The sequence below is a fragment of the Rutidosis leptorrhynchoides genome, chromosome 3 (genome assembly GCF_046630445.1).
Source record: "Rutidosis leptorrhynchoides isolate AG116_Rl617_1_P2 chromosome 3, CSIRO_AGI_Rlap_v1, whole genome shotgun sequence".
Lineage (NCBI taxonomy): Eukaryota > Viridiplantae > Streptophyta > Magnoliopsida > Asterales > Asteraceae > Rutidosis > Rutidosis leptorrhynchoides.
Window position 1 is genome coordinate 653,505,097 of NC_092335.1, and position 26,890 is coordinate 653,531,986.

At 33.2% G+C, this 26,890-nt stretch overlaps 2 protein-coding genes across 3 annotated transcripts in view; both read right to left on the reverse strand.

Moving 5' to 3' along the window:
- Nucleotides 1–4,711: 4,711 nt before the first annotated feature.
- LOC139899194 (uncharacterized) lies at nucleotides 4,712–11,024 on the reverse strand. Of its 2 annotated transcripts, none has more exons than XM_071882017.1 (9): nucleotides 10,988–11,024; nucleotides 8,014–10,283; nucleotides 7,282–7,368; nucleotides 6,809–6,961; nucleotides 6,558–6,721; nucleotides 6,330–6,477; nucleotides 5,841–5,963; nucleotides 5,537–5,624; nucleotides 4,712–5,141 (listed from the first exon to the last, which is right to left on the reverse strand). In XM_071882017.1, exons 2-9 carry the CDS (start codon nucleotides 10,141–10,143, stop codon nucleotides 4,945–4,947), a joined length of 3,090 nt encoding a protein of 1,029 aa, XP_071738118.1. In that variant the 5' UTR covers nucleotides 10,144–10,283; nucleotides 10,988–11,024; the 3' UTR covers nucleotides 4,712–4,944. The 2 variants fall into 2 exon arrangements, with proteins under 2 accessions (XP_071738118.1, XP_071738117.1); XM_071882016.1 differs by lacking the exon at nucleotides 10,988–11,024 and adding an exon at nucleotides 10,704–10,864.
- Nucleotides 10,182–26,890, reverse strand: part of LOC139902499 (protein ROOT HAIR DEFECTIVE 3-like) — a 163,773-nt gene continuing 147,064 nt past the window's right edge. Inside the window, exons 26-28 of the mRNA XM_071885112.1 lie at nucleotides 16,137–16,233; nucleotides 10,420–10,448; nucleotides 10,182–10,322 (exon numbers count right to left, since the gene is read on the reverse strand). Of these exons, the coding sequence (XP_071741213.1) occupies nucleotides 10,182–10,322; nucleotides 10,420–10,448; nucleotides 16,137–16,233 (267 nt within the window). The remainder of the gene's footprint in view (nucleotides 10,323–10,419; nucleotides 10,449–16,136; nucleotides 16,234–26,890) is intronic.

A 26,890-nucleotide genomic window follows, 5' to 3' on the forward strand; every position in this document is an offset into this window, starting at 1 on the left:
TACGAAATGTTTTATGTTTTATGTAATGTATTAAGTTACACCTCACAACATTACACGTAGATGTATATAATCATCATGAATCAATTAATCAATAGGGTGCACGTGTTCGTTTGTTGAGTATAGCATTGGAAGAATGAGTTTGGCTCTTTCTTGAGTTTGGCAATAGCTATCGTTTTATTGTTTTTGTTGTTGATAACGAGACTTGTCAACAACAAAGGTTATCGATATATTATCTCATTATCATCAACATCCTTCTAAAAATTTGTAACCCGGAAATGTAAATACTTATAGTAAGTATAACTAGTTGCAACTGAGTTTAACTGTTTAAGGATATACATCTTACATCTAACAATAATCAATAAATAGTAGAAAAAAATGACTACCGAGTTTCCGTTGAATCGCTATGGACTTAATCCTGATAGAGTATTTATTTTAGGTTGAAAAATTAAAAAAGTAACTATAAAATAATAAAAAAAAAAATTTACTATCATATTTAAACTCTTATCTTACTTTAAGTAAAGTAATTGATCACACACACACACATATTTATTCAAATTCTCTAGACTATGAATGTAAAATTGATATTTTAACTAAGGAGGTGATGGTAAAGTGGTTAGAGCCTACTCTTTAAACTTTAAAGTAGAGATTACAAATTAGAATTTTTTTTTGGGTAAACAAATTAGAATTCATGAAGCTAAAAAAATTAATGTTTAATTACAAGAAAAATGGTCATTTGTGACGATCAATTTGGGGCCGATTTATTATTTGATCACTAATAACGCTATTTAGTTGATTTTTCTAAAAAAAATGCTAATTATTTTAATAAAGTTCTTTTTTCAAAAAAAAATAATTATATTTAGTTACCATTAAAAAGAAGTCACTAAATTTTTAGTCACTATACGATATTAGTGACCAAACAAATGGTCACGATAGTGACCAACTTAGCATTTTGGTCTCTAATAAAGTTTTATGAAGGATATATAAGTGACGAATCTATTTTGGTTATTAACTCGATTTAGTGACCAATTTAATTTTATTAGTGACTAATAGCTCTCGTCACTAAAACTAATTTTTCTTATAATGCACTCGTGACTACGAAGGTTCATCTGTGATAACTCGGGCTGCTTGCAAAATGAGTAGTCATCTAATAATTAGTCGGCTTGCAAAACGAGTCGAAAACTCAGATATACGGAAAAGAAAAATTTATTGTAGGAGTTTTTTATATGAAAATAATAATATTGGATGTCAAAATATTTTCGTCAAATGAAAAATGATCGGAGATTGACATACATAAAAATAAACACCAATGATAAATACAAAAGTTCCTATATATTATTATATATTTGTTTTTCAATGATTTATTATTATTACTATTTTTATTATATAGTATAGTATATAGTATAGTATAAGTGTATAACTATCTATTAAGAAAAATATATATATTTAAATGGATTGAACCTAGACTAAATGAGTCCCAGATACGTTCTACTCAACTTGACAGTAATTAACAAACCAACAACTAAGTAGTTTATGCCTCTTTCCTCATTTGCATCTCAAAAATAAAGTGTTTGCATTCCTAACATAAGATAGAATCGTATCACGTTGCTACCAATTTAGACATGGATGCATTAGTTAATTTGTTGAGATTATCTAACCTATCAAGTTATGCATAAGCATAAAATATAAAGAAAATAAATAAACATAATAATTAAATAGTGAGTTTCATACTTTTTCTTTGAAAAAACAATATAACATAATAAATCATGTAATTTTATAACTTGAAAGGATTTTTATCATTTTTAGATAAAGATGCATTTGGCAATTTGGAAAAGCGAGCGAGAGAAAAACTATTCTTCTTAGAAGTTTAACAAATGAATGGATTGATTCTTTCCCCGAGAGTGACTTCACTACCTGGATCCTCATCTCTTGAACTCGTTCCGACTCCTAGTTTAACGGCACCGACATCTCATCTATCTAGATCGATTCCCTAAAAGCTTCTTCTCTAGCAGGCGATTTAGCCCATTTTATCTTTCTAGGAAATAAGGAAAGGCATTTACCTATCATGACCGTCTTCCTTTATTCGGAATTCATTTGTCTCAAAAGAAAGAGTTAGTGAACCACACCAATTCCATTCCAATTATCTTTGACAAATATTTTATTTGATAGAGATGATGTATGATTTAGAAAAGGGTGCATCATTTTTAAATAAATGCATATCGCTTTTTTTTTTTTTTTTTTTTGTAAAAATAGCGGTAACATTAAATCAAGTCTTTTCATCAGTCGATGAAAAAGATAACAAACTACAACTGAACCAAACTCAAATCAAGGCTCGAGAACAGTAAATAAACCCTAAAGCTAATCAAAGAGCCTCAGCTAACTCTCAAGCCTTGGAAAACTGAAATCACAAAACAAGCATGCACGGGAATTAAACATCCAACCATAACCAATACAAGAGCTAAAAAACACCAAAGACTAAGGTCTAAGAATATAAAAAAGAACCGAGCCACGCTAAAATTACCCGTATACCGCTTTACCTTTACCTTTACTTTTTCGAGTCTTAAAAATTGGTTTAACAACCACACCGTCAACTAGGGATGGCAATGGATGTTCCATCCATGGACATCCACCCGATCCGATCCATTTATAATGGATATGGATGATGTAAATGGACGATTAACGGATATGGATATGGATATGGATGATCTAAATATTTCGTGGATCGGATATTGATGACAACTTATCATCCACGGATATATCCATTATCACCCGAAATTCATCTATATATACATATATACGTATTAAAATATATGCATATGCATCTACATATCGATATAAATATACATATAACCTACAAGTTCTTACATTATTAACGAAAATAAGGTTTGTGATAGTCACAATTATTAAATTATTACTAACAATATTCAAAGTTACTTATTTAGATTAGTTTAAAAGTATATTTACTTATATTATAAAAGATTTTGCTCAATTAAATTCATAATCAGGGACAAATTACAATCAAAACATGTGTAACGAATCAAAAACATAAAGATTAAATATTTATATTTGTTATAATTCATATTAAATTGATAAATCGTCATTAAATTAACATTTCATTTGATATCCAACGGATATCCATTAACCCGCTTAATCCATAGGATATGGATATGGACGGATGAAATGAAATTAAATGGATATGGATATGGATATGGATATGGATGAACAAAAACTAAATGGATATGGATGTGGATATGGCATCATCCGATCCATATCCGATCCATATCCGATCCATTGTCATCCCTACCGTCAACCTTCAAACAATTAAGCTTCTTGCACCCCGATTCTCGCTTATTTAACAAGGTGGATGGAACATCATTAAAAGTTGATTTAACAACCACACCGTCAATATCCAAACAAACCATTTCGTGTGTCACCCTCACATCAGTGAAAATTGCTTATATTTGCATCAGATTTTCAACAGTTATATTTTTGTCTGCATATATAACAAAATGAACATGGACGCAATAGAACAATGAACGTAGACGGTTATTGATTTAATAGTTATCTAGACTCGATTTTAACTTTCCCTTTATTTACCAAACTTAGCAATTATACTTTTGATAGGGAAGAAAGCATAACTGACATTTAATCAGGGGCTTAAGTCCAGAAACCATTCTCAACAAATGAAGTTAGCCCAAACTTTTGAAATAACTTAAATACGTAGTAGAAAATATAAGAGGCATTTTTAGAAAATCTCTGATAAAGAGTTTAATTATTCAAGAGACACCTAGGGCTGTGCATGGTACGGTTCCGTCCCAAACTAATTCGGTTCGGTTCCGTCCCGAATCCCGTACCATGCACACCCCTAGAGACACCTTTATAAAGGGCACTCTTTGAAAATTTTGGCAAATATAGAAGATACAATTGATAGCAAGTTATTGCCTTATTTATTGGTATGAAGAAAGTGTCTGAAAATATGTGTTACCGTCGATAACATGAACAAACAAAACCTTCTATATCTTTTAACCATCGTTGTCACGCAGTTAGGGTCCTTATACTCTCAAGACACTAGCAACATCTGAGTTAAAACACCAAACACCATTCACTTTTATATACATTAGGTATTACAATCATACCCATAGAATTAATTACAAAGAATGGAAGTTGTAGAGTTTGTAACTTGTAAGTCTCCTGTAAAAACTACTCCGTATCATTTTGTTTTAGACCATCTTTAACCATGACGGGCAAAAGTGACGTGTTGATGGGTAGAGGTGAGGAGTTTAACGGGCGTGCTGGTAAACTGGTAACAATGGAGTGACGTGTTGAGTGAGATATAAAAATAAAAATGGACCAATCAGAAGTGGCCACGTCAACCAAACTGAACAACGCGGCTTGAACTTTCTCCGTGCAACCATCCAGCATGCCGGGTGAGCACGCCATCAACACACACCACTAGTGGCATGCTAGGCTCCAAAATTGCCCAACACGCCACCATTAAAGAGGGTCTTAGTGTTATACCTGGGGCAGTTTTCTATGTGTTAGTATTACCAATCCCATTGAGTTGCATCACCCTTGCTAAAGTCTATGCATATCATATTCTTCAAATAGAGAAACCAGTAACATAAATAGTACTTGATTCTACAAATAAACGATTCATTTTCATTATCTTTCTATAAAACTATCAATAAAATCAAGCCACAGAATTGTAAGTCGATAATACAAAAATGCAAACAAGATAATGAGATCCGTCTATTATTATAGTACATATAGTTTGTGTAAGTTACATACTCAGTCTTAAAGCTATGATCCTATTACCAAAAAGTATTTTAGTCAAAAGAATGAACAAATTAATAGATAATAGATACATGTAAACACACACTAGAAGTAACAGATGGGCATTACATTACATAGATAGATAAATACTTTATAATCACAAAACTTGCTGAACTATACGTGTTGAGCCTTTTTGTTTGCATTTGCGGCGGCTTGAAGTGCCTTGGACATGGTACGTAGTCTATTTGTGATCTCAGTAAATGAAGGTCGAATAATGGGGTCCGCTGACCAGCATTGCTCCATCAATTTTTTCCATTCGGGATCACAGTTTTCTGGTACTGCAGGGCGAAGGGTATCCTTTACAATCCCCCCTGTCATCAAAATTAGACCCATTAGTACTTAATATGGGTTGATTTGGGTTAAATTGTATCTTTAATGAGTTAATTTAGATTAGGTTAAAAGATGGTGGACGTGTCAAATGGTCTGAAACTCTGAATGGTTCAAAAGTCACTCAAAGCACATTTTCAACGCATAGAACCTCCAAAATAACATATTTATTATACGATTTTTACTGATTTTTGACACTTTACCTGCTAGATAAGTTGAGTTTTTTCATGACAAAAAGTGTTTCAGGTCCACCCAACCCGTTTTAGTTAGTACCCATATTAATCTGCACTAACCAAGCTTCCCGACCTGCCCATTTTGCCATCTCAACAATAACTAGTTACAGGCATATCTCCTGATTAAATGAAGTAAAACAGTGTACCAATGATTGCCCCACAATGCATGTTTGCATAAGGTTCGTCCCCAGTTAGAATCTCCCACATTGTAATGCCAAAAGAGAACACATCAACCTGCCAATAACAATAACAATAACAATAACAATAACAATAACAATAACAATAACAATAACAATAACAATAACAATAACAATAACAATAACAATAACAATAACAATAACAATAACAATAATAATAATAATAATAATAATAATAATAATTAAAACATTGTTTATTTGAATATGAATTAATTGCATGACATATGACGATAAAGATATAAGGTATTTTTACCTTTTCAGAAACTTTGGTGGTGCTACCGTTTAACAATTCTGGTGCCATCCATGGTAGCGTTCCTCTAACGCCACCAGAAACTAGAGTGTTTCTTTTAATCCGTGAAAGTCCGAAATCTCCCACCTGCAAGACAGTCAAAGCATCATTTGTAAAATGTCTAATGTATGCATTATACTTGTAGTTTATAGTCTATGTATGAAACTTTCTAAAAACCTTCTAATGTATGTATTGGCAACCATAAATATATGCATTGGATAATTTTATAAGGTTTAATACATACAACAGAGCTTCTAAAACATTGATATACCATAACAAGTAGCGTAAACTTTAATACATTATTATACCATTATCCCCAACCAACTAAACAGGGTCAATTCAGTTTATGATTGATAATTTGATCAAGGATAAGTATCAAACATGCCTAAAAAAATTATTTGCAGTAGTTGAACATCTACAAAAATTTAAACTTTATGTGTAACTTCCAATTACCTTGCAAATGGGTCGTTGTGGATCCCGCATGTTAACAAGCAAGTTATCACATTTGAGATCAAAGTGGACAATATTTTTCATATGCAAGTATTCCATGCCAAAGGCTGCATCCATGGCTATAATAAGCTTTCTACGACGATCAAGTGACCTACAAAAAACAATTAAATTTCAGATACATTTAAAATCCAAACAAGGAAAAAGTTGGATGTGGAAGAAAAGCAGACTCACTTATCCTTTTTTATGAGGACATTTCTAAGTGATCCATGTGTCATAAATTCGGTAACAGTAGCTAACGTTCCACCAGCTCCATCTGGTACAACGCCATAAAATGCAACCACATTTGGATGATGAAGATTTGAAAGGATTTTAGCTTCTCTCCAGAAATCATTTGTCTGTGCAATTGGACGTTATAAGATGAGAAGAATGCAAATATTCAAATAAAAGAACACAAAGTTTACAACTTTGTAAAAGTTACGCACCAATCGTTCTTGCTCTGACGATCTCCCAGAAAAGCAGCTCTTTTTAATCCTCTTAATGGCAACATCTGACCCTCGCCATCTCCCGTGATAGACAGTTCCATATGTCCCAGATCCCAACTCTTTTAATTCTTCAAGTTCAGCGTTCTTTATTATCTGGATGCACCGTTAAAAAAAAGGTACATTATAGACATCCGCTTTCCTAATGCTTACACTGAAAAAGGTGGCTACTTTATAAGTAATTTGGTTGAATCCATGGAATACTCTCAACTAAAAAATGTTAAGAATAGAATCCCTAATAATAAGGACACCTAACAATATTGTTATTTATGAGGACACCTCTAATTTTAAAACAAAAATAGGGTGTATATCTTTAATGTTATGATATGTGTGGGTACTCAAGTGGAACTAGACAATGGTATGGGCATGTTTGGGAAAAGTACTCATAGCAGTATATGTATAAAATAGTAATATACCTGAAGACCATACATATCAGCTTCCATTTCAGCTATCAATGCATTACTGAATGAGCTATCCTTACTTTCGTTATTCGTTGCAGTATCCTGCACAACATGGGAACACCTTACACATAAGTCAACGTGCAACTAAAAACTTATGAATCTTTTTTCTACTAAAAGTTCCGAAACTTTAAAAAATGTTCATCTACGCTTAGTAATTCACCTAGCTGTACTTTACTCAGCCACTCAGGTCAGATTTAGTTTCTTATTAAGGTCTAGAACAGTAGGCCACAGACTCGCTGCCATGAGCAAGACGCAAAAATACTTGAATTATAAACCTCATATAACAATTGTTCGTGTGAATAAAATCATATCAAAATTGAACTAAGATGGATTGAAATTAAATAGACCAAATTATTAAATGGTGAAGCTTAAAAACATTAGTCTTCCGGAAGCACCTACATTAAGTCTAATTATCTCTCTTTTAATTTCCGAATTTAGTTGAGGTTATAAGTGCAAAAAAAGGTCCACTAGCTTAAAGGAACAGCAGAATTACAAAATCAAGCAGATAGCCGGATATTATGAAAAATGTGAAAGCTTGATGCTTTAATTCTACATATACTTAAATTCTACATATATACTCATAAGGTTCCAGCAAATGATGATTTTTAGTACAGTCGTACGAGTAACAATTTTTTGTCCACGCAATCCCAAAACTAAGATATGGCATGCCATTGCAAAGTTTCATACCTGAATACCAGAATCTGAGAGAGCATCTTCAGCTTCAATTGCAGTTGAGGGAAGAGCTTCACTGCTGAGTACACCTAACCTCTGTGAATGACTTATATCATCAGTCTCATTTCTCAAAGGCTTAAGATGATGTTCTTCATGCCCCAAGTTAGCAACTTTATGTTGCGTGTAATTCATCTTTTCATCAATGACTTTCACTTCTCTCCTGGTTTCAACTCCTGTTGTTGGACTTTGCATCAAAGGAACATTGTGGGACCCATCCCTGGAGCCAACTGGCAAATTTTTATGGCCAGTTAACTCCTTCTGATGCGAGCTTGGAAGTTTCACATCAGTTAAGTGAGATAGTAGATCATTCAAAGATCTATCAGCATCAGATATATTGTTGTGATTTGAAACCATCCCTGAAATTCCCATGTTCTTGGTACTAGGCATATTGCTTCTCTTGTCACCATGTTCTGCCCCAGTGTAAACCTGCTGATGATTACTAGCAGTTTGCTGTCTGTTAAACACGCCCTCAACTGGATATTTATCAGCTTTATTGCTTACAGGTGGTTGCATCACTGGATTCTGCACAGGCTTCAGATTAGTTGCAGTCGCTGCAGGAAGAATGTTTGGAACTTGCAAGTCATGCAATTGTGAGTCCGATACAAGAACAGGTATCTGACTCCGGTTGACCTTTGCAGGCTCATTGATGTGATCCTGAACAGTTGAGATAGTCGTAATGAAATTCCCAACATTTTGCGACCCAACATTAGTGTGTACATTTTGCTGATAATCTGTTTGAGTGTAAGCAACAGAAGGATTTACAGTTGGCATCTCGAATAAGACTTGTGGTTGACTGTTAACATGTAGTTCATCAGATGATGCCACCTGAGCAGGCATCAGTGGCAGTTCAAAGCTCATTGTAGAAGGGAAATTTGACCTGTCTTGAGACCCAAAAGCAGAAGTTGATCCACGTTCTTGAAGTTGTGGGTCAGAAAAAGCATGTGGTATACCCAATTGAGACCCATTGGACCCCACATAAGGATTCACAGGATCAGAAGGGTGTAGTACACGATTTTCAGAATGAAAAGCTCGGCCCTTGAGTATCGGGATCTCGATACTTTCAGAAGGTGGGTCCTGGTACACTTGTGCATGACCATTAATGACATCATCATTTGACACTAAAATGGGTGAAACGAGAAAAGATGGATCAGAAGGCGTGGCAAATATTTGGGGTTCAGTAACAATGTTTTCTACAGGACTGAAAGACACCGAATGTTTTATTGGCAAGTTCGGGTTTTGATCCAAATTAGATATTAGTTCTGCATCGTTGTTTCTTATTGGACCATCATCAACAATTCCATTCACAGCAGCTACATATTGATAATCTGGATTGTTCTGCAGATTACTACTAACTTCATTACTAATCATACTATCAGATTCAGTCAACAGAACCAAAAATATCCTAAGTCGTGAGGAATTATCTCGACTTTCAAGCCCATTAAACTCTTCAATCATATTCTGAAGATCCTCATCAGAAGCCACAGATATAAGATTATCAAGATCTTCACCTGGAAGCTGGTACTTAATCGTATGTGGCTGATTACAAAATTCACTAGTTCTCTTAACAAAATCAGCATATATCATATTCTTATGTATAGAAAAAATATGTGTCTCACCTCCCACATATCTCAGTTTCCCATCACTAGGTCGAGGCAAAATTTTACCCCCTGAACTACAAAGAAACTTTATCTTTCCTCTTTGAGAATCATTTGAAACCCCCGACCCTGAAGCCCGAGGAACCAGAGATGGAACAGAACCGATAACTGGTGCACTGGCCATAGTAATAGGCCCTTTCATTTCATCTATATTAGAATTAGAATTACTACTTACATAATCGTTCCTTTGTAACCCAATCATATCACTAATATCCTTGTAACCAAGTTGACCATTGACATCACTTTTTGATCCAATTACCATCCCATGCTTACCCCGATCTTGAAGAAACTCAAGAGAAAACTCCTCACCGGTTCTTAACGATATATTGTTATTCGAACCCTGTCTCATGACTACTCCATCTTTTATATTACCAGAACCTGTTCCTCGCTCAAACCATTGACTGTTTGAGCTAGATGCCTCACTGGTCATCCCTACAGCCTCAAAATTTCACCTTTAAGGCTTTAACCCTAACATAATGATTTTTTCAAGTGATATCTTCGACTAAAACTAATTACAGTAGCAGACTCTCTTTCAGCTAGCAAATGATCTTTTGTCTGGATATCAAACACCTGCAACAGTTTATCTTCCTTAGAATGGTATAGTGGAATCTATACAAACAGAATTAAAACAATATAAGCAAACTAATAAACCCTAGCAACAGTATATCTTCATTAAATCATATTGCATCATCTATACGTTACATACTATCAGATAAGGTAGCGATCTCACAAATACTTCATGAAAACACATAAGAGAATAAACAATTAATCAAAAACCTATTTTTTGAAGTAAAATTCCTAAAATCTGACGAAATAGAATCTGTATCTAAAAAACTATTATACAGATTTATATTAAACTAGATCATAAAAGGCAGTAATACAACGTAATCGCAAGTAACCGTACCAATTGAAAACGATATTTATTGGAAACTAAAATCAATTCAATACGTAACGTAATAATTAAATAATCAATAGATATAAAGTTGTAACCTGATTTGTTCGAAATTTGTGGATTTAATTTGATTTGATTAACTTGAGGTGTACTTCAGAAATTGAGTAAAGGAATCGATGGATACAAGAGATTCGATTAGTGAATAGGAATTAAAATTGTAGGGTTTAATTATTCGTATATGTGTGTGTGTGTGTGTGTGTAGTACTATATGATTATATTATAGTTAGTAAATAAATTAATTAATTAATTAATAGTGTAGAGTTTGAATAGATTTAAACAGAAGTAATCGAAAGGAGACAATTGGCTATGGCAGAAGAGTTACAATTGGACTCTGGACACCATTATCAATATCAACGCTCCTCTTTCGATTCAAACTTCTCTCTTACTTCCATATTATTTTATTTTATTATTTTATTTTATTGGATTTTTTATTTTTTGATATTCAATTTACACCCTCCTACTTTCAATACGTTATCATCCCGAGTTAATTGATTTACCGAAAATAATCTAATTTCTTCGTTTGTGATAGTTCACTTTTTATTTCAATTTTAAGATCTCAAATTCTTCATTAATTGGTAAAAAAATGTTAATCGTGTATCAGATTTTTGAACAATAACTGCATAAAATCATTGATCTTTACCACGGAAGTAGAAAATATCACTTGAGGATATTGTTACTTAAAAAGTGACGAAATATATTCTTAAAAAAAAAATTTATCAATTCAAATACTTCAATAACTAAACTATAAATAGAAAGTTAAAATCAATGTTTTTCTAATTAAATGTAATCATACCATTAACATAATTTATATCATGTAATCATGTATTTTTATTTTAATGTTTTCTAAGTCAATTAGTAGTTATAAGATTTCATCTTCAATTACTTTATGAAACATTTGCATAAGTTTAGCTTTGAGGTTAAAAATAAGTTCCTAATATCATATACAACAATAAGCTATTAGCTACAGGCCTCAAATTGTAATAACCCGGAAATTTCCGACTAAATTTAAACCTAACTTCGACTAATTTCGACGATTCACGAACCATTATTTGTAAATAATTATGTATTAATATTAAATTGTTATATTAATATTATTAACACTCATCATTATCATTTACAATTATTATTACTTTCATTATTAATATTGATATCAATATTATTAGTGTTATCTTTATTATTATTGTTATTATTAATTATCATTATCATTAATATAATTACTACTATATTATTGATATTATTAGTATTAGTATTAATACTTAACATTAATATCAAAATAATGAAATATCATTATTATTATTATTATTATTATTAATATTATTATTATCAAAATTATTATTATTATTATCATTTTATAATTATTATTATCATTATTATTAATTATTAATAAACTTATTACAATTATCGTTATCATTAAGTTTATTATTATTATCTTCATTTATTATTATTATTATTAATATGATGATTATTATTCGTATTATTATTCTTAATATCATTATTAATATAATAATTATTAATTAGTATTATTAGTGTTAATATATTTATTAATTATTAAAATTATGTAAATAGAAAATAAAACAATGCAGATAAAAAAATTAGGTTAGGAAATCTGCTTTTATTTTTTTATTTTTCTTTCCAGATCACGATTAGCTTCTTTTTATTATTTATTCTGCATTATTAAAGGATAGCCTGTTTTTATTTTATTTTTTGAGATCGTGATATATTTTTTAATCTCATACTGGTTTTGATTTTGTCCCAGTCGACCATTACAAGTTATACAGCAAATTCATTCGAATTTTATGACTATTTTAAGCTGATATTTACGCTGTATAATCCTTCACTACTGCAATTCATAAATCAAAAACAGAAAAATATAAATAAAAAAGGTTGTCGACCTCTGTATTGCTTCATTTTTTTGAAAAACTTGATTTCGAATCCCATTTTAAAATATTTAAATGCAGTCATGTTAGGAATCGTGTCTTCAAACTATCTGCAAAATCTTGAGTTCCAATTTCTATTATCAATTCGAATTTTCGAGTCAAAGTTTTGAAAGTAAAAAGTCAACAGCTTGTTCATCACGAAATTCGTAATCTTTGTGATGTTTCATGTCAAATTAATGATTGAGAAACGTTCTAGGAATGGTTTGAAACATATTTCATTTTATAAGCATCATCTAAAACGTTCGAGAATTCAAGATTGGGTTTTGAGTTTATATTTTTTTTTTCCGAATTGCTACTGCTTCTATATATATATTTTTTTCTTCTGTTTTAATTAATTAAATCAACCACTTATCTTTTCTGTTTAGTTTACGATTCCAAAAACCAATTTCGTTGTGTTATTATTGTGTTTGATTTGGTTTCCTGGTCGATTTAGTCTTGGATGAAAGAAGAAGATGAGAAACAGATAGAGATAAAAGATATATAGATTTAGGAAGAGAATAAATCAGGAAAAAAAACGTGAGCAGAGCAATGGTTTAGGGTATTGACGGGTATTCGAGAGGTCACAGGTTCGAGTCCCGGCGATGGCATTTTTTTAAGCCTTTTCCTTTGGAGGTAGCTACTATTATTATTATTATTATTATTATTATTATTATTATTATTATTATTATTATTATTATTATTATTATTATTATTATTATTATTATTATTATTATTATTATCTTTATCTTTATTATTATCTTTATTATTGTTATTACTAATTATAATCATTGTTATTATAATTATTGTTACTAGTATTATTATTATTAAAAGTATCATTATAAATATTAGTATTATCATTATAATTATTAGTATTATCATTATTATTATTATTATTATTATTATTACTAGTATTATCATTAAGTATTGTTATTATTATTATAGTTATTATTATTATTATTACTAGTATCAAGTATTATTATCACAAATTATTATTTTCATTATCATTTTATTGTTAAAATGAGTATTTTTATTATTATTAAGAACTATTGTTATTATCATTTTCATTAAAAACTACTATCATTATAATAATAATAATAATTATTATTATTATTATTATTATTTTTACTACTAATATCATTATTATTATTACTATTACTATTTAAGATATTACAAAAATTATTAATATCATTACTATTGTAAACATATAAGATTTTTATTATTTTTATTATTAGTATTATAAGAACTTTAATTTTTACTATTATTATTATTTTTACATTATTATGATTAATATCATTCTTACTACTAGTATTATTATTATTATTTTTGTTACAAAATAATATAACTATTTATTCATTATCATTATTAATATTATTTGATCAAATAAATACTTATATATATATAATATATACAAGTATGTATATAGAAATATATAACAATTGAAATAATATATATAAACTTATTCGATTACAAGTATATGTGTTAATATATATACTTGATATAGGTTCGTGATTCCGAGGACAACTCTGCACTTGTTCAGTGCCATCATACACATATTTACTACAAACTATCGTATCGTATCGTGAGTTTTCATAGCTCCCTTTTTATATATATTTTTTGGGCTGAGAAAACATGCGCAACTTTTATAACTGTTTTACACGTTAGACACAAGTACTCAATTATTATTTATGCTATATACGTGCTTTGTCATGCTAAATCCCTACCGTAATATCGTTAATTGCTGAGGTATAAGATGCAAGCTTAGTTATTGTGAGTAGCGCTACTGAGAGTGACGTCTCTAGTCAGTTAACCGTTGGTCTTTGACTACATAATAATGATTCAACGACATGAATAACAAGTGTCACTGGGTAACTTTGTTTAGTCGCGATATTATAAACAGCAACTCTTTCTTGATATATTTGGTATTAATCAACTTTAAACTGAAATCTTGTGGTCTAATGCTATATTGAACTATTAATTTATGATAAACCTATGAACTCACTCAACCTCATGTTGACTTTTTAAGCATGTTTATTCTCAGGTACTTAAATATTGCTTCCGCTGTGTATTTGCTAATTGAAAGCCACATTACACCGAGTCATTCATGGATAATTTGAAAGACTTGCATTTGCTAATTTGATGATGATTGCTTGCTATGCGTGGAGACTTCATTATATATCATATCAATTAAAGACATTTAATGCGTTGTTCATTAAATACAAGCTAATGACTATTTATCTTCCGCTGCAAAACTCAACAAATGTAATAAAACGCCTCATATAGAGTTGTTCTCATTATACGATTGCTTGATTTGATATATTAGTCACAAATACCCCAGGCCCTATTTGGGGGAGTGACAGAATGGTATCAGAGCAGGGCTGTTATAGAGAACCAGGATTGCATTTTATGTGTGCCTTATGTGTTAGCTAGGGTGCCTTAGCAATCTTTAGGACTATAGCCTTTCCTGCCTTAGTTTTAATTGCCTATCTCTTATTATCTTGCTATCTGTTATCTATACTTTTACCTCTTGCCTTACGTCTTCCTTAGAACGCTTGTAACCTTTCTTCTCTCATTCTTTTAGGATGACTAGCATGAACCCTATCATCATTACAGACACCGAGGGCTATCACTCACGATTATTGAAATTCTTGACATTCATATGTCATCTATCATGGTTTTGTGTATTACATATGTATTACATGAAATGTTAACCATGATTCTTGAAATCTCTATTATTCATATTCATTACTTTCAAAATCTTTGCTTTCTCGTTATTTTTTATCATTGAATTTTCTTGACGGATGGCGTCTACGAAACTCTAGAATGGAAGGGTTTGGACTACCGATTTAAAGGATCCTATAGCTCAAGCCCCTAGACCTGAATAGGCCATTACGAATTGAAAGTCTTTAACCGAAAGATTATCAGATTACATACTTATTATTTTATTATCTTGACACGTCATACCGCCATTATTGCATAAATGGAGTATAGACACATCATATCTTATCATATATATCCCAATAGACTTTGTCTAACACTTTTCCTAAATTTCCTCCGTAAATTACGGAAATCTGTTTGCTACATATACGTATTCAAGGAGACAAATATATCATTCAGTGTTCAACACCCATTCGTATCAAAAACCCTAATTCCAATCACATAAGATGGATTTCTCACTTGATTCCTCGAACTCCTCGAGCTCCAATGGCAGCGTAACCGGAACGAACGAACCAATTAGCCATCATCTATTCTGGATGAATTAGGGATGGGTTCGTAGTCGACTTAATCAATGGATACAAGAAGAAGGTGATCCCTTCAACTCATCAAATTGCCCTATTGGCGAAGAACCTGAAGCACTTACCGGCGAACCTGTTCGGAACACCATTTTCACCCTCATTTCCAGGATATCCCGTCACGAATATATAATATCTAGAATTCTAGATCTTATTCATCCCCTTGTTCGAACCGCCAATCATCCAGGAGTAGTAGAAGAAATCAACGAGCTTCGCGCTGCTCTGGAGAATATGGTGCAAAATCTAAGAGCACCAGCAGCATAACCAGCACCATCAGTACAGCCAACATCACCAATACCACAAGCACTGTAAGCACCATCATCATCACCAATAACATCCTCATCCCACGCCTCAACATCACACTCGGTACCTCAAACATCAATATCATACGCCCCATAGATACCAAGGAATATTGGTAATAATGAGTTAAGATGTATTGACTCATTCTTCCTGAAGAATTATATATGTATACTTTATATATATATATATATATATATATATATATATATGGTTTGGAACAATAATAAATCTTTTCGTACTAAGCTATTACGTGTGAATCTTAACTAGTAAATACTACTTGGTTAATTCATATCACTAATATGCTATAATGTACATGATTTAATAGTCGTTAATCACTGCTTCAATACAATAAACTCCATTTCATAATAAACTAAGTGTATTATTCAAATACATGTTTGATTTTACACTTCTATTTTTGATGTACTTGAAACTTTCTAGAAAACATTATTCGTGCCTTGTGAATTTCACAAGAATTTCACGAGCATCAACATCACATACCTAGGTATATCAATAACAATGAACGATGAAGTATTGATTCATAACTTCATTAAAGAAATATTCCGCGACGATTATGTAATCTCAAGTTTTGAAGATTATTTATTCTCGTTCCAACTGCAAATCAAATGAGTTTAATATTATATTAACTCATTAAATCTATATTGTATCTGAAGAATACATATATGAACGTATATCTTCATAAAAATTGTAATTAAAAATTCTTTTGTACGAAATGTTAATTGTGAAAATATTTTAACGGGTAGGTAATACCCAAGAAATATTTAGATTTCACATTAATATGTTACATTGTACGTTCTTCAATTCTGATTCAACAGTCATTAGCTATCCTACTTACATTCACAAGATATATGTATCCGTTCACTAAAGAACAACCATTTTCATACAAATTCAATTGCATATTCTGATTTGGACATATCAGAATCCAAGTAAAGCTTTAGCAGGTGTTATCTTCCTAAAGATCACTACATTCATGAATTATATTCGTTCGTATTCTGCAATGAATTATCACATCAAAACCACCGAAATTATCATTCATTACTTTTGAAATTTACAACATTTCTTCAACCGTTAGATCCATTGATGGATACATCTTACGCTTAAACACTTCAACTCCAAATTTTTTAAAACACCTCAGAACTATAACCAATAAATTCAGATTCGTTAACCTTATGAAGGCTAATGAAGCAACAAAAGCTATAGATGGTCTTAATGACCAGAAGCTTGATAATAAAGAATTGTGTGTTGAAAAAGCTCAAAAGAAAATCTGGTATTGAAAAACGGATTGAGCAAAACATAAAGGAAGCTGTGGATAAATCACAAAGACTAAACCTGTAATTAAAGAATCTAGATGATTCGATTTCTGATGAAAACCACAAAAGATCTCTTTACGTATTATAAATCCTTACAGAAGCATTTTATTCATTATTCTTCGATCTCAGAAATTCTAAGATATCACCGTATCTTTAAGTATAAATATCCTCAATATTTCTGAAGATACCTTCATAACTATCCTTGTCCGAGATTATTTATCATTTCACACTATATGTGTTACATAATAAAGGAAACTGTTTTAGTTTCTATATTTCTGTAACATACAAAGTTTAAATTATGAATGATTTGAAGTAATGTTGAGAATTGAAGCATGAGTTAGTATAATATAATGGCGTCGGGCCAACGTGATTATATTACAGTAAGTCATGCTAAATTTTTAATGGAAGATGATGATTCATAGACTTTATAATTATCATTTGCCATGTTACACGACTCTTACATTCTACTTAACTTCTGAACATATCAAGAACATATATTCTTGATAGTTCTAAACTCAGTAATTCTGGTAATATAACAAATCAAATCGTGATATTACATTCCTTTCTGCTTAGAACATTAGGTTCATTTGAAACTTCATACCTACGAATTCTGGACCATTACTTACTTTACAAAAGCATGAAGTTCCGACATATAAGGGAAAATATAAAGTCCGACAACAACACATAAATTACAAACCGTATATATCAATGCGTATAGCAATATAAAGACACGGGAGAATAATAAACATTATAATCCCTAGAGCATAGTAGAAGTAAACAGACTCTTCCGGTAACAGATGGAAAAGAAGAATGATAGATATAAAAGTCAGGACTATATCCAGAATTAGAACTGGATGAAGCATATTGACGAATCTTTTAAAAGTATGAATCAAGAAAGGAAGTATAGAAGTGGTGAAAATAATGAAACGGAAGAAGCTAATTTATAGCAAAATTCCTGACACAGCAATCGAGGCAATTCACCGCATTTAATCAAAGAAAATCTCAATTTCCGAAATTACCGGAGAATCAAATCTTATAGATTACGAAGATTTCCTTTAATCCCTTGAATTCTGGAAATCAATCGTGACTATGTCAAAAGTTAAGGCGAACATTTAATTTCCTCATTTCACTCTTTTGTGATAGCTTCGTTTATACTCTTCCTATAATCGAATCGTTTTATCCATATTATTCAGAAGTGATAAAACTCTATTTTTCAACTCATATTCATCATTAAAATATTCTTATTGTCAACAATGACGATCTCTATCAAATTTCATGACCGTGATTTTCACGAACTCCTCTCTATTTTGTCTACCCTAATATTGTGGCATAAACGCTCAAGGTTTAAATAAGCTCATTATTATTCATAACACATTTCATGTGTATTGAAATGCTTGTATAGCGTCATCATCTCTTTCTGAGAAAACCTAATCAATGACACTCTTGTTAAATCCTTTAGATAACCTCCGCTTAATAATAAAATGCACTTCATAGAATTTATGGATCGTAAGATTTAAACTCTTGAAACAAAACAATATTCTATCCGTTGGATTTCACGCAAGGCCCCGAGCATACATGGGAACATGAAGACCAAATAAAACGAAAATATCCTAACCTGTTTACAAACAACGCCGATGGATGGCAACAACTAAATTTTGGGACGAAATTTCTTTTAACGGGTAGGTACTGTAATAACCCGGAAATTTCTGACTAAATTTAAACCTAACTTCGACTATTTTCGACGATTCACGAACCATTATTTGTAAATAATTATGTATTAATATTAAATTGTTATATTAATATTATTAACACTCATCATTATCATTTACAATTATTATTACTTTCATTATTAATATTGATATCAATATTATTAGTGTTATCTTTATTATTATTATTATTATTATTATTATTAATTATCATTATCAGTAATATAATTACTACTATATTATTAATATTATTAGTATTAGTATTAATACTTAACATTAATATCAAAATAATGAAATATTATTATTATTATTATTATTATTATTATTATTATTATTAATATTATTATTATCAAAATTATTATTATTATTATCATTTTATAATTATTATTATCATTTTTATTAATTATTAATAAACTTATTACAATTATCGTTATCATTAAGTTTATTATTATTATCTTCATTTATTTTTATTATTATTATTAATATGATTATTATTATTAGTATTATTATTCTTAATATCATTATTAATATAATAATTATTAATTAGTATTATTAGTGTTAATATATTTATTAATTATTAAAATTATGTAAAGAGAAAATAAAACAACGCAGATAACAAAATTAGGTTAGGAAATCTGCTTTTATTTTTTTATTTTTCTTTCCAGATCACGATCAGCTTCTTTTTATTATTTATTCTGCATTATTAAAGGATAATCTGTTTTTTTTTTTTTTTTTGAGATCGTGATATATTTTTTAATCTCATACTGGTTTTAATTTTGTCCCAGTCGACCATTACAAGTTATACAGCAAATCCATTCGAATTTTATGACTATTTTAAGATGATATTTATGCTATATAATCCTTCACTACTGCAATTCATAAATCAAAAACAGAAAAATATAAATAAAAAAGGTTGTCGACATCTGTATTGCTTCATTTTTTTGAAAAACTTGATTTAGAATCCCATTTTAAAATATTTAAATGCAGTCATGTTAGGAATCGTGTCTTCAAACTATCTGCAAAATCTTGAGTTCCAATTTCTATTATCAAATCCGAATTTTCGAGTCAAAGTTTTGAAAGTAAAAAAGTCAACAGCTTGTTCATCACGAAATTCGTAATCTTTGTGATGTTTCATGTCAAATTAATGATTGAGAAACGTTCTAGGAATGTGTAACATCCCGCCTTTTTCCATTTACTTTTCCGTTTAACTATTTAAGTTCCGTTATATGTTTATAACACATCTCGTTAATACGCGTTTGAATTATCTCGTTTAGGTAATTCCCGTACCCGTTTCCTAAGTTGAGGGACTAAAGTTGCCAAATGGAGAAAGAGATGACTAGGTCAACTAGTCAACTCTTTCCCCTCCATTCATTTTATCACCTCCCAAATAATACTTCACCTTTTTCTCTCAAAACCCTCAAACCTTCAATCATCATCCAAATTCGTTCAAGAAGGATTCGATCAAAACAAATTGCATATTTGAACTCCTCGTGATCTCCTCTTCGTTTCCATACCGATTTCATCAATTTTGGGTAACTTTCTAAAATCACTAATTCTTGTGTTCTTGAGATTTTTAAGTTATAAGGTTGTTAATTAGTGTCTATGGCTCGAGTCTAGTTTGTTTATGTGATTTGTATGCTCGTTTTTGATAGTTTGATGTAACTAGTTCATATTGAAAGAATGCTTGCTTAATCTTGAGTTTTAGGTGTTCATATGTTGTTGAATGATGAAAGTTCATGTTTTAATTGTGTTCCCAACATCACTAGCTTCAAATTGGTATGTAGGTTGACATGGATTAGTTTCATATACAAGATTGTTGAATTTGTGATTTTGGATTAGGGTTTGATGAACTTGAAATGGACTTTTGATGCATTGAATACCATGGATTATTATTGGTAAGTGTCTAGTTGGATTGTATGCTTGATTACCTTCGAAACGGCATATCATTCATGTAAATTGGTTGCCCGAATCGTGAAATGCATATTTGGAACTTGAACCTTGATTATGGACGTTTAAATGCGGTTTTGGAATGTGTAAGTGTTGAATTGCTTGATGAAATGTTTCTAGGTGTTTTCCTCGTCAAATTACCTTTCCGGTGATATAAAATACATGTCCTAATTGTTTGCGGGTTGTAAAATGTGTTGGTTTGTGTTTTGGTTCGTGCACTTAGGAAATACAGCAACCAGGGCCTGTAAACCCCTCAGGACGCCGTCCAGATACCCAGGACGACGTCCCACTTTTCTTACCTAGACGCCGTCTAGGAATTGGGGACGCCGTCCCACCCTTTTATTCGAGACGCCGTCTAGCCAGTTGGGACGCCGTCCCATTTGGCTAAAACTGGCTGTTCGCTTTGGTCATTTGACATGAAAATGTTTGCTATGCTACGGACCTCCGATTAACATGAAACTTGGCCAACATGCTCATATATGATTATATAACTTAGAAAAATTGTCGGATATCCAACCCGACCCCGTTGACTTTTCTGTTGACTTTGACCCGACCAAGTTGACTTTTAATCAAACTTAACCAAATGATTGTGCAATCGTTCTAACACGTTTTTATACTTGTACCTTGCATGAAACATGACAATTTGATTCACATGCTATTACGATCGAGTCTTAACGAGCCATAGGACTAATTGAACATCTTTGACCTATCATGTTTACCGTTATTGATACGACCTATTTGTTTAGGTCAAGACTAGCATTGTTCTTTGCACACGTTTACTTGTTGAAGTACTTTACTACTCGTGCACTCAAGGTGAGATCATAGTCCCACTTTTACTCTTTTTGAACTTACATTTGGGATGAGAAAACATAAACATTTCTTTACTAAGTGGACACAAGTACAGGAAAACAAACATTCTACATACGAGTTTAGAACAAAATCCTCAATTCGATTATCATTAGTTACACTTGCCGGGTGTAAGCGAGAACTTATGTTGTATGGATCCATATGGGTTTGACAAACCCTCATTCAAACGGTTCGCTACCGTTTACGAATGAAATATATTTTCGAGAAACAGTGTATGTTCTAGCACTAAGTGATGGGGTTCAATGGAAGGAAATGTTAAGCATTGATAATTGGGTGCTCGTGAAACAAACTTTTGGAATGTATTACTATTATTTCATTGATGCAAATCTTGTGGTTCACTTGTACTTACTTACTTAAACCTATGATTTCACCAACGTTTTCGTTGACAGATTTCTATGTTTTTCTCAGGTCCTTGAACGATACATGATATATGCTTCCGCTCATTATTTGATACTTGCCTTGGATGTCGAGTATATGTGCATTTCATGGAGCGTCTTTTGGCTTTACTTTAAACCGTGTCGCCTAGATTTCATTCGTATTATAACGTTGTAACTTAACTTTTGGTTGAACAATTCTTGTAAATTTTGGGAACAATCTTTATTATGAAATGAAGGCGACATATTTTGGTCAAACTTTGTCTTAAAGACTTATGACCACGTAACGGGACCTAAGTAGACGGCGCCGTCAAACATGATTTGGTCGGGTCGCTACAGATGGTATCAGAGCGTTGGTTGTAGGGATTTAGAGTTCATTAGTGTCAACCCCGAGTCATAGGGTACATTGGTGAGTCTAGACTACAACCGGCATATAGACTTGAAGTAGGAATTACTTGACTACTTGTGCATTTATACTCGAACGCTTCTACTCATATCTACTCTTAGTTCATCTTAATCTCACGTTGTTTAATTTGATTGACACGCCACCTTGACTATATGAAATGATGTCGAATGCACATATGAATCAGGGTAATATAATTTCCGGGATTATATTACGGTGACTCATATGAACGTTCCGACATTATGACATAAAGAATTTAAGGCGAGTCGAGGAAAAACTTCTCTTTATCTTTATTCTATATCACGGTTAGTATTATTGAGAATACTAATCAATGATATTCTTGTGTCTTGAAGGAACAATGGCTCCTCGTCGTGTACGCCGCAATGAAACTCCCGAACAAGCTCTCGAACGGATGATAGCCACCGCCGTAGATGCGGCCATGGCCGGTCACTCATCCAACAACAATAATAATAACAACCACAACAACAACAACAACAATAACAATGGAGCCGGAAACTCAAACGAGGGATGCTCCTATAAAGCTTTCATGGGGTGCAAACCTCACACTTTTGATGGAACCGGGGGACCGGTCGTGCTCACCCGATGGTTTGAGCAAACGGAAGCCGTCTTTAGCATAAGCGGTTGTCGGGACCAAGACAAGGTCAAATACTCCACTCACACCTTCGCCGGTGTCGCTCTTACATGGTGGAATACTTATGTACAATCGGTGGGTACCGATGAAGCTCATGCCCTCTCTTGGGCCGATCTAAAGGAAAAGATGATTGTTGAATATTTTCCGCGCGAAGAAACCCGAAAGCTTGAGGAAGAACTAAGAGCTTTGAAAGCGGTCGGAAACGATCTTAAAGCTTATAATCAACGCTTCGCCGAACTATCCTTGATGTGTCCTAATCTTGTTAACCCCGAATCTCAAAGGATTGAGCTCTACATGCTCGGTCTTCCAAAAAGCATCAAACAAGGGGTGATGTCATCCAAACCCACTACTCATCAAGCCGCTATGAACATGGCTCGCCAACTAATTGAAACGGTTGACGAAATCGCAGTTTCGGCACCTAAGGCCGAGGATAAATCGGGCGGCAACAAAAGAAAGTGGGAACCCTCCCAATCAAGCAACAACAACTTTGCTAAGAAGCCTTACACCTCCGACGGCAAGAAAGGTTATGCCGGGAACCTACCTCTTTGCAACAAATGCAACAAACATCACTTTGGCGAATGTAATAAGTTAATTTGCCACCGGTGCCAAGGAATTGGTCATAAGGCCAACGATTGTAAAAGTGCCACTCCCGTCGCTCGAAAATGGCCCAATGCACCAAAGACGGGCACTTGTTACGAATGTGGCCAAACGGGTCATTATAGAAATGCATGCCCAAAGAAGAAAGATAACCCCAATACGCACGGCCGAGCTTTCAACATCAACACCGAGGAAGCCCGGGATGACACTGAACTAGTCACGGGTACGTTTCTTCTCAACAATTCTTATGTCTCTTGCTTATTCGATTCGGGTGCCGATAAATGCTTTGTATCCAAGACTTTGACTCATTCTTTTAGCACTCCACCTCTTCCATTAGATACCACTTATACCATTGAAGTGGCTAACGGAAAACTATTAAGTGCCGACACATATTACCGGGGGTGTACGTTAAACATTTTGGGTAGGAAATTTGAAATTGACTTGATACCCATGGAATTAGGAAGCTTTGATGTAATAATCGGTATGAATTGGTTAGTCAAAACGAAATCTCACATTCTTTGTGATCTTAACGCAATCCGAATTCCTATCGAGAATGGTGAACCTTTGATTGTTTATGGCGATAAGAGTTGCACCAGACTCAACCTCGTTTCGTGCCTTAAAGTTAGAAAACTACTCCGTAAGGGTTGTTTTGCGATCCTTGCCCACGTTAAGAAAGTCGAGTCCGATGAGAAGCACATCGATGATGTGCCAATTGTTAGTGACTATTCCGATGTATTTCCCGACGAATTGCCGGGTCTTCCGCCTCATCGACCGGTTGAATTCCAAATCGATCTTATTCCGGGAGCCGCACCCGTAGCACGTGCACCGTATAGACTTGCTCCATCCGAAATGCAAGAATTGCAAAGTCAAATCCAAGAACTACTTGACCGTGGTTTTATCCAACCTAGCCATTCACCTTGGGGCGCTCCGATTTTGTTTGTTAAAAAGAAAGACGGATCCCTACGAATGTGCATTGATTATCGTGAACTAAATAAATTGACGGTTAAGAACCGATATCCTCTTCCTCGCATCGATGACCTCTTTGATCAACTACAAGGGTCTTGTGTATATTCGAAAATCGATCTCCGCTCGGGTTATCATCAATTAAGGGTTAAAGGGGAAGATGTCTCCAAAACCGCTTTCCGAACTCGTTATGGTAGTTATGAATTTCTTGTAATGCCATTTGGTCTCACTAACGCACCGGCGGTGTTCATGGATCTTATGAACCGCATGTGCAAACCGTATCTTGACAAATTCGTTATCGTGTTCATCGATGATATTTTAGTCTATTCAAAAAGCGAAGAAGAACACGAGGAACACCTCCGACTTGTGCTTGAACTTTTAAGACAAGAACAACTCTATGCCAAATTCTCCAAGTGTGAATTTTGGTTAAAGGAAGTTCAGTTTCTTGGTCATGTTGTGAGTGATCAAGGTATTAAAGTCGATCCCACGAAAATCGAAGCCATTAGCAAATGGAAGACTCCTACTACTCCTACTCACATTCGTCAATTTTTGGGTCTCGCCGGGTACTATCGTAGATTCATCGAAAATTTCTCTTTGGTTGCACGTCCTCTAACCGCATTGACTCACAAGGGAAAGAAATTCATTTGGGCGACCGAACATGAATCCGCATTCCAAATCTTGAAAACGAAGCTAACCACCGCTCCTATCTTGTCACTTCCCGAAGGCAATGATGACTTTGTTGTATATTGCGATGCCTCAAAACATGGTTTTGGGTGTGTATTGATGCAACGAACGAAAGTCATTGCTTATGCTTCTCGACAACTCAAAATTCATGAACGAAACTATACGACACATGATCTCGAACTCGGAGCCGTTGTCTTTGCACTTAAAATGTGGAGACACTATCTTTATGGAACCAAGAGTACTATCTTCACCGATCACAAAAGCCTTCAACACATTTTCGATCAAAAGCAACTAAACATGAGACAACGAAGGTGGATTGAAACCTTAAACGATTACGATTGCGAGCTTCGTTACCATCCCGGGAAGGCAAATGTAGTAGCCGATGCCTTAAGTCGAAAAGAAAGAGCGGTGCCTCTCCGTGTCCGAGCTTTAAACATCACCATTCACACCAACCTTAATAGCCAAATTCGGGTATCCCAAGATGAGGCTCTCAAGGATGAAAACATCTCTCTCGAACACTTGAACGTCCTCACCTCTCGATTCGAAGTTAAAGAAACCGGACTCCGATATTTCGCCGGAAGAATTTGGGTGCCTAGTTATGGGGATCTACGAAGCCTTATTTTAGATGAAGCCCATAAGTCACGATACTCGATTCACCCCGGTGCCAATAAGATGTACCACGATCTTAAACGACTATATTGGTGGCCGAACATCAAAAGGGACGTAGCTACGTATGTTTCCAAGTGTTTGACATGTTCCAAAGTCAAAGCCGAACACCAAAGACCGTCCGGACTACTTCAACAACCCGAGATCCCGCAATGGAAGTGGGAAAGGATAACGATGGATTTTATCACCAAGCTACCAAAAACGACGGGCGGTTTTGATACCATTTGGGTTATTGTTGACCGTCTCACCAAATCCGCACACTTCCTTGCCATGAAAGAAACGGACAAAATGGAGAAACTTGCACAACTTTACATTAAGGATATCGTAGCCCGACACGGTGTACCATTATCGATTATCTCCGACCGAGATGGCCGTTTCGTTTCTAGATTTTGGCGTACATTGCAAGAAGCGTTGGGAACGCGTTTAGACATGAGCACCGCATATCATCCTCAAACCGATGGACAAAGCGAACGTACAATTCAAACCTTAGAGGACATGTTACGAGCTTGCGTAGTTGATTTCGGAAAAGCTT

What these genes read in the sequence shown, in the direction of transcription:
- LOC139899194 (XM_071882017.1), bottom strand. Translation starts at nt 10,143, where the DNA reads ATGACCAGTGAGGCATCTAGCTCAAACAGTCAATGGTTTGAGCGAGGA. An exon ending in CGTCAGAGCAAGAACGATTG is followed by an intron (nt 6,722 to 6,808) that starts GTGCGTAACTTT and finishes CCAATTGCACAG; the next exon opens with ACAAATGATTTCTGGAGAGA. An exon ending in GTCCTCATAAAAAAGGATAA is followed by an intron (nt 6,478 to 6,557) that starts GTGAGTCTGCTT and finishes TGTTTTTTGTAG; the next exon opens with GTCACTTGATCGTCGTAGAA.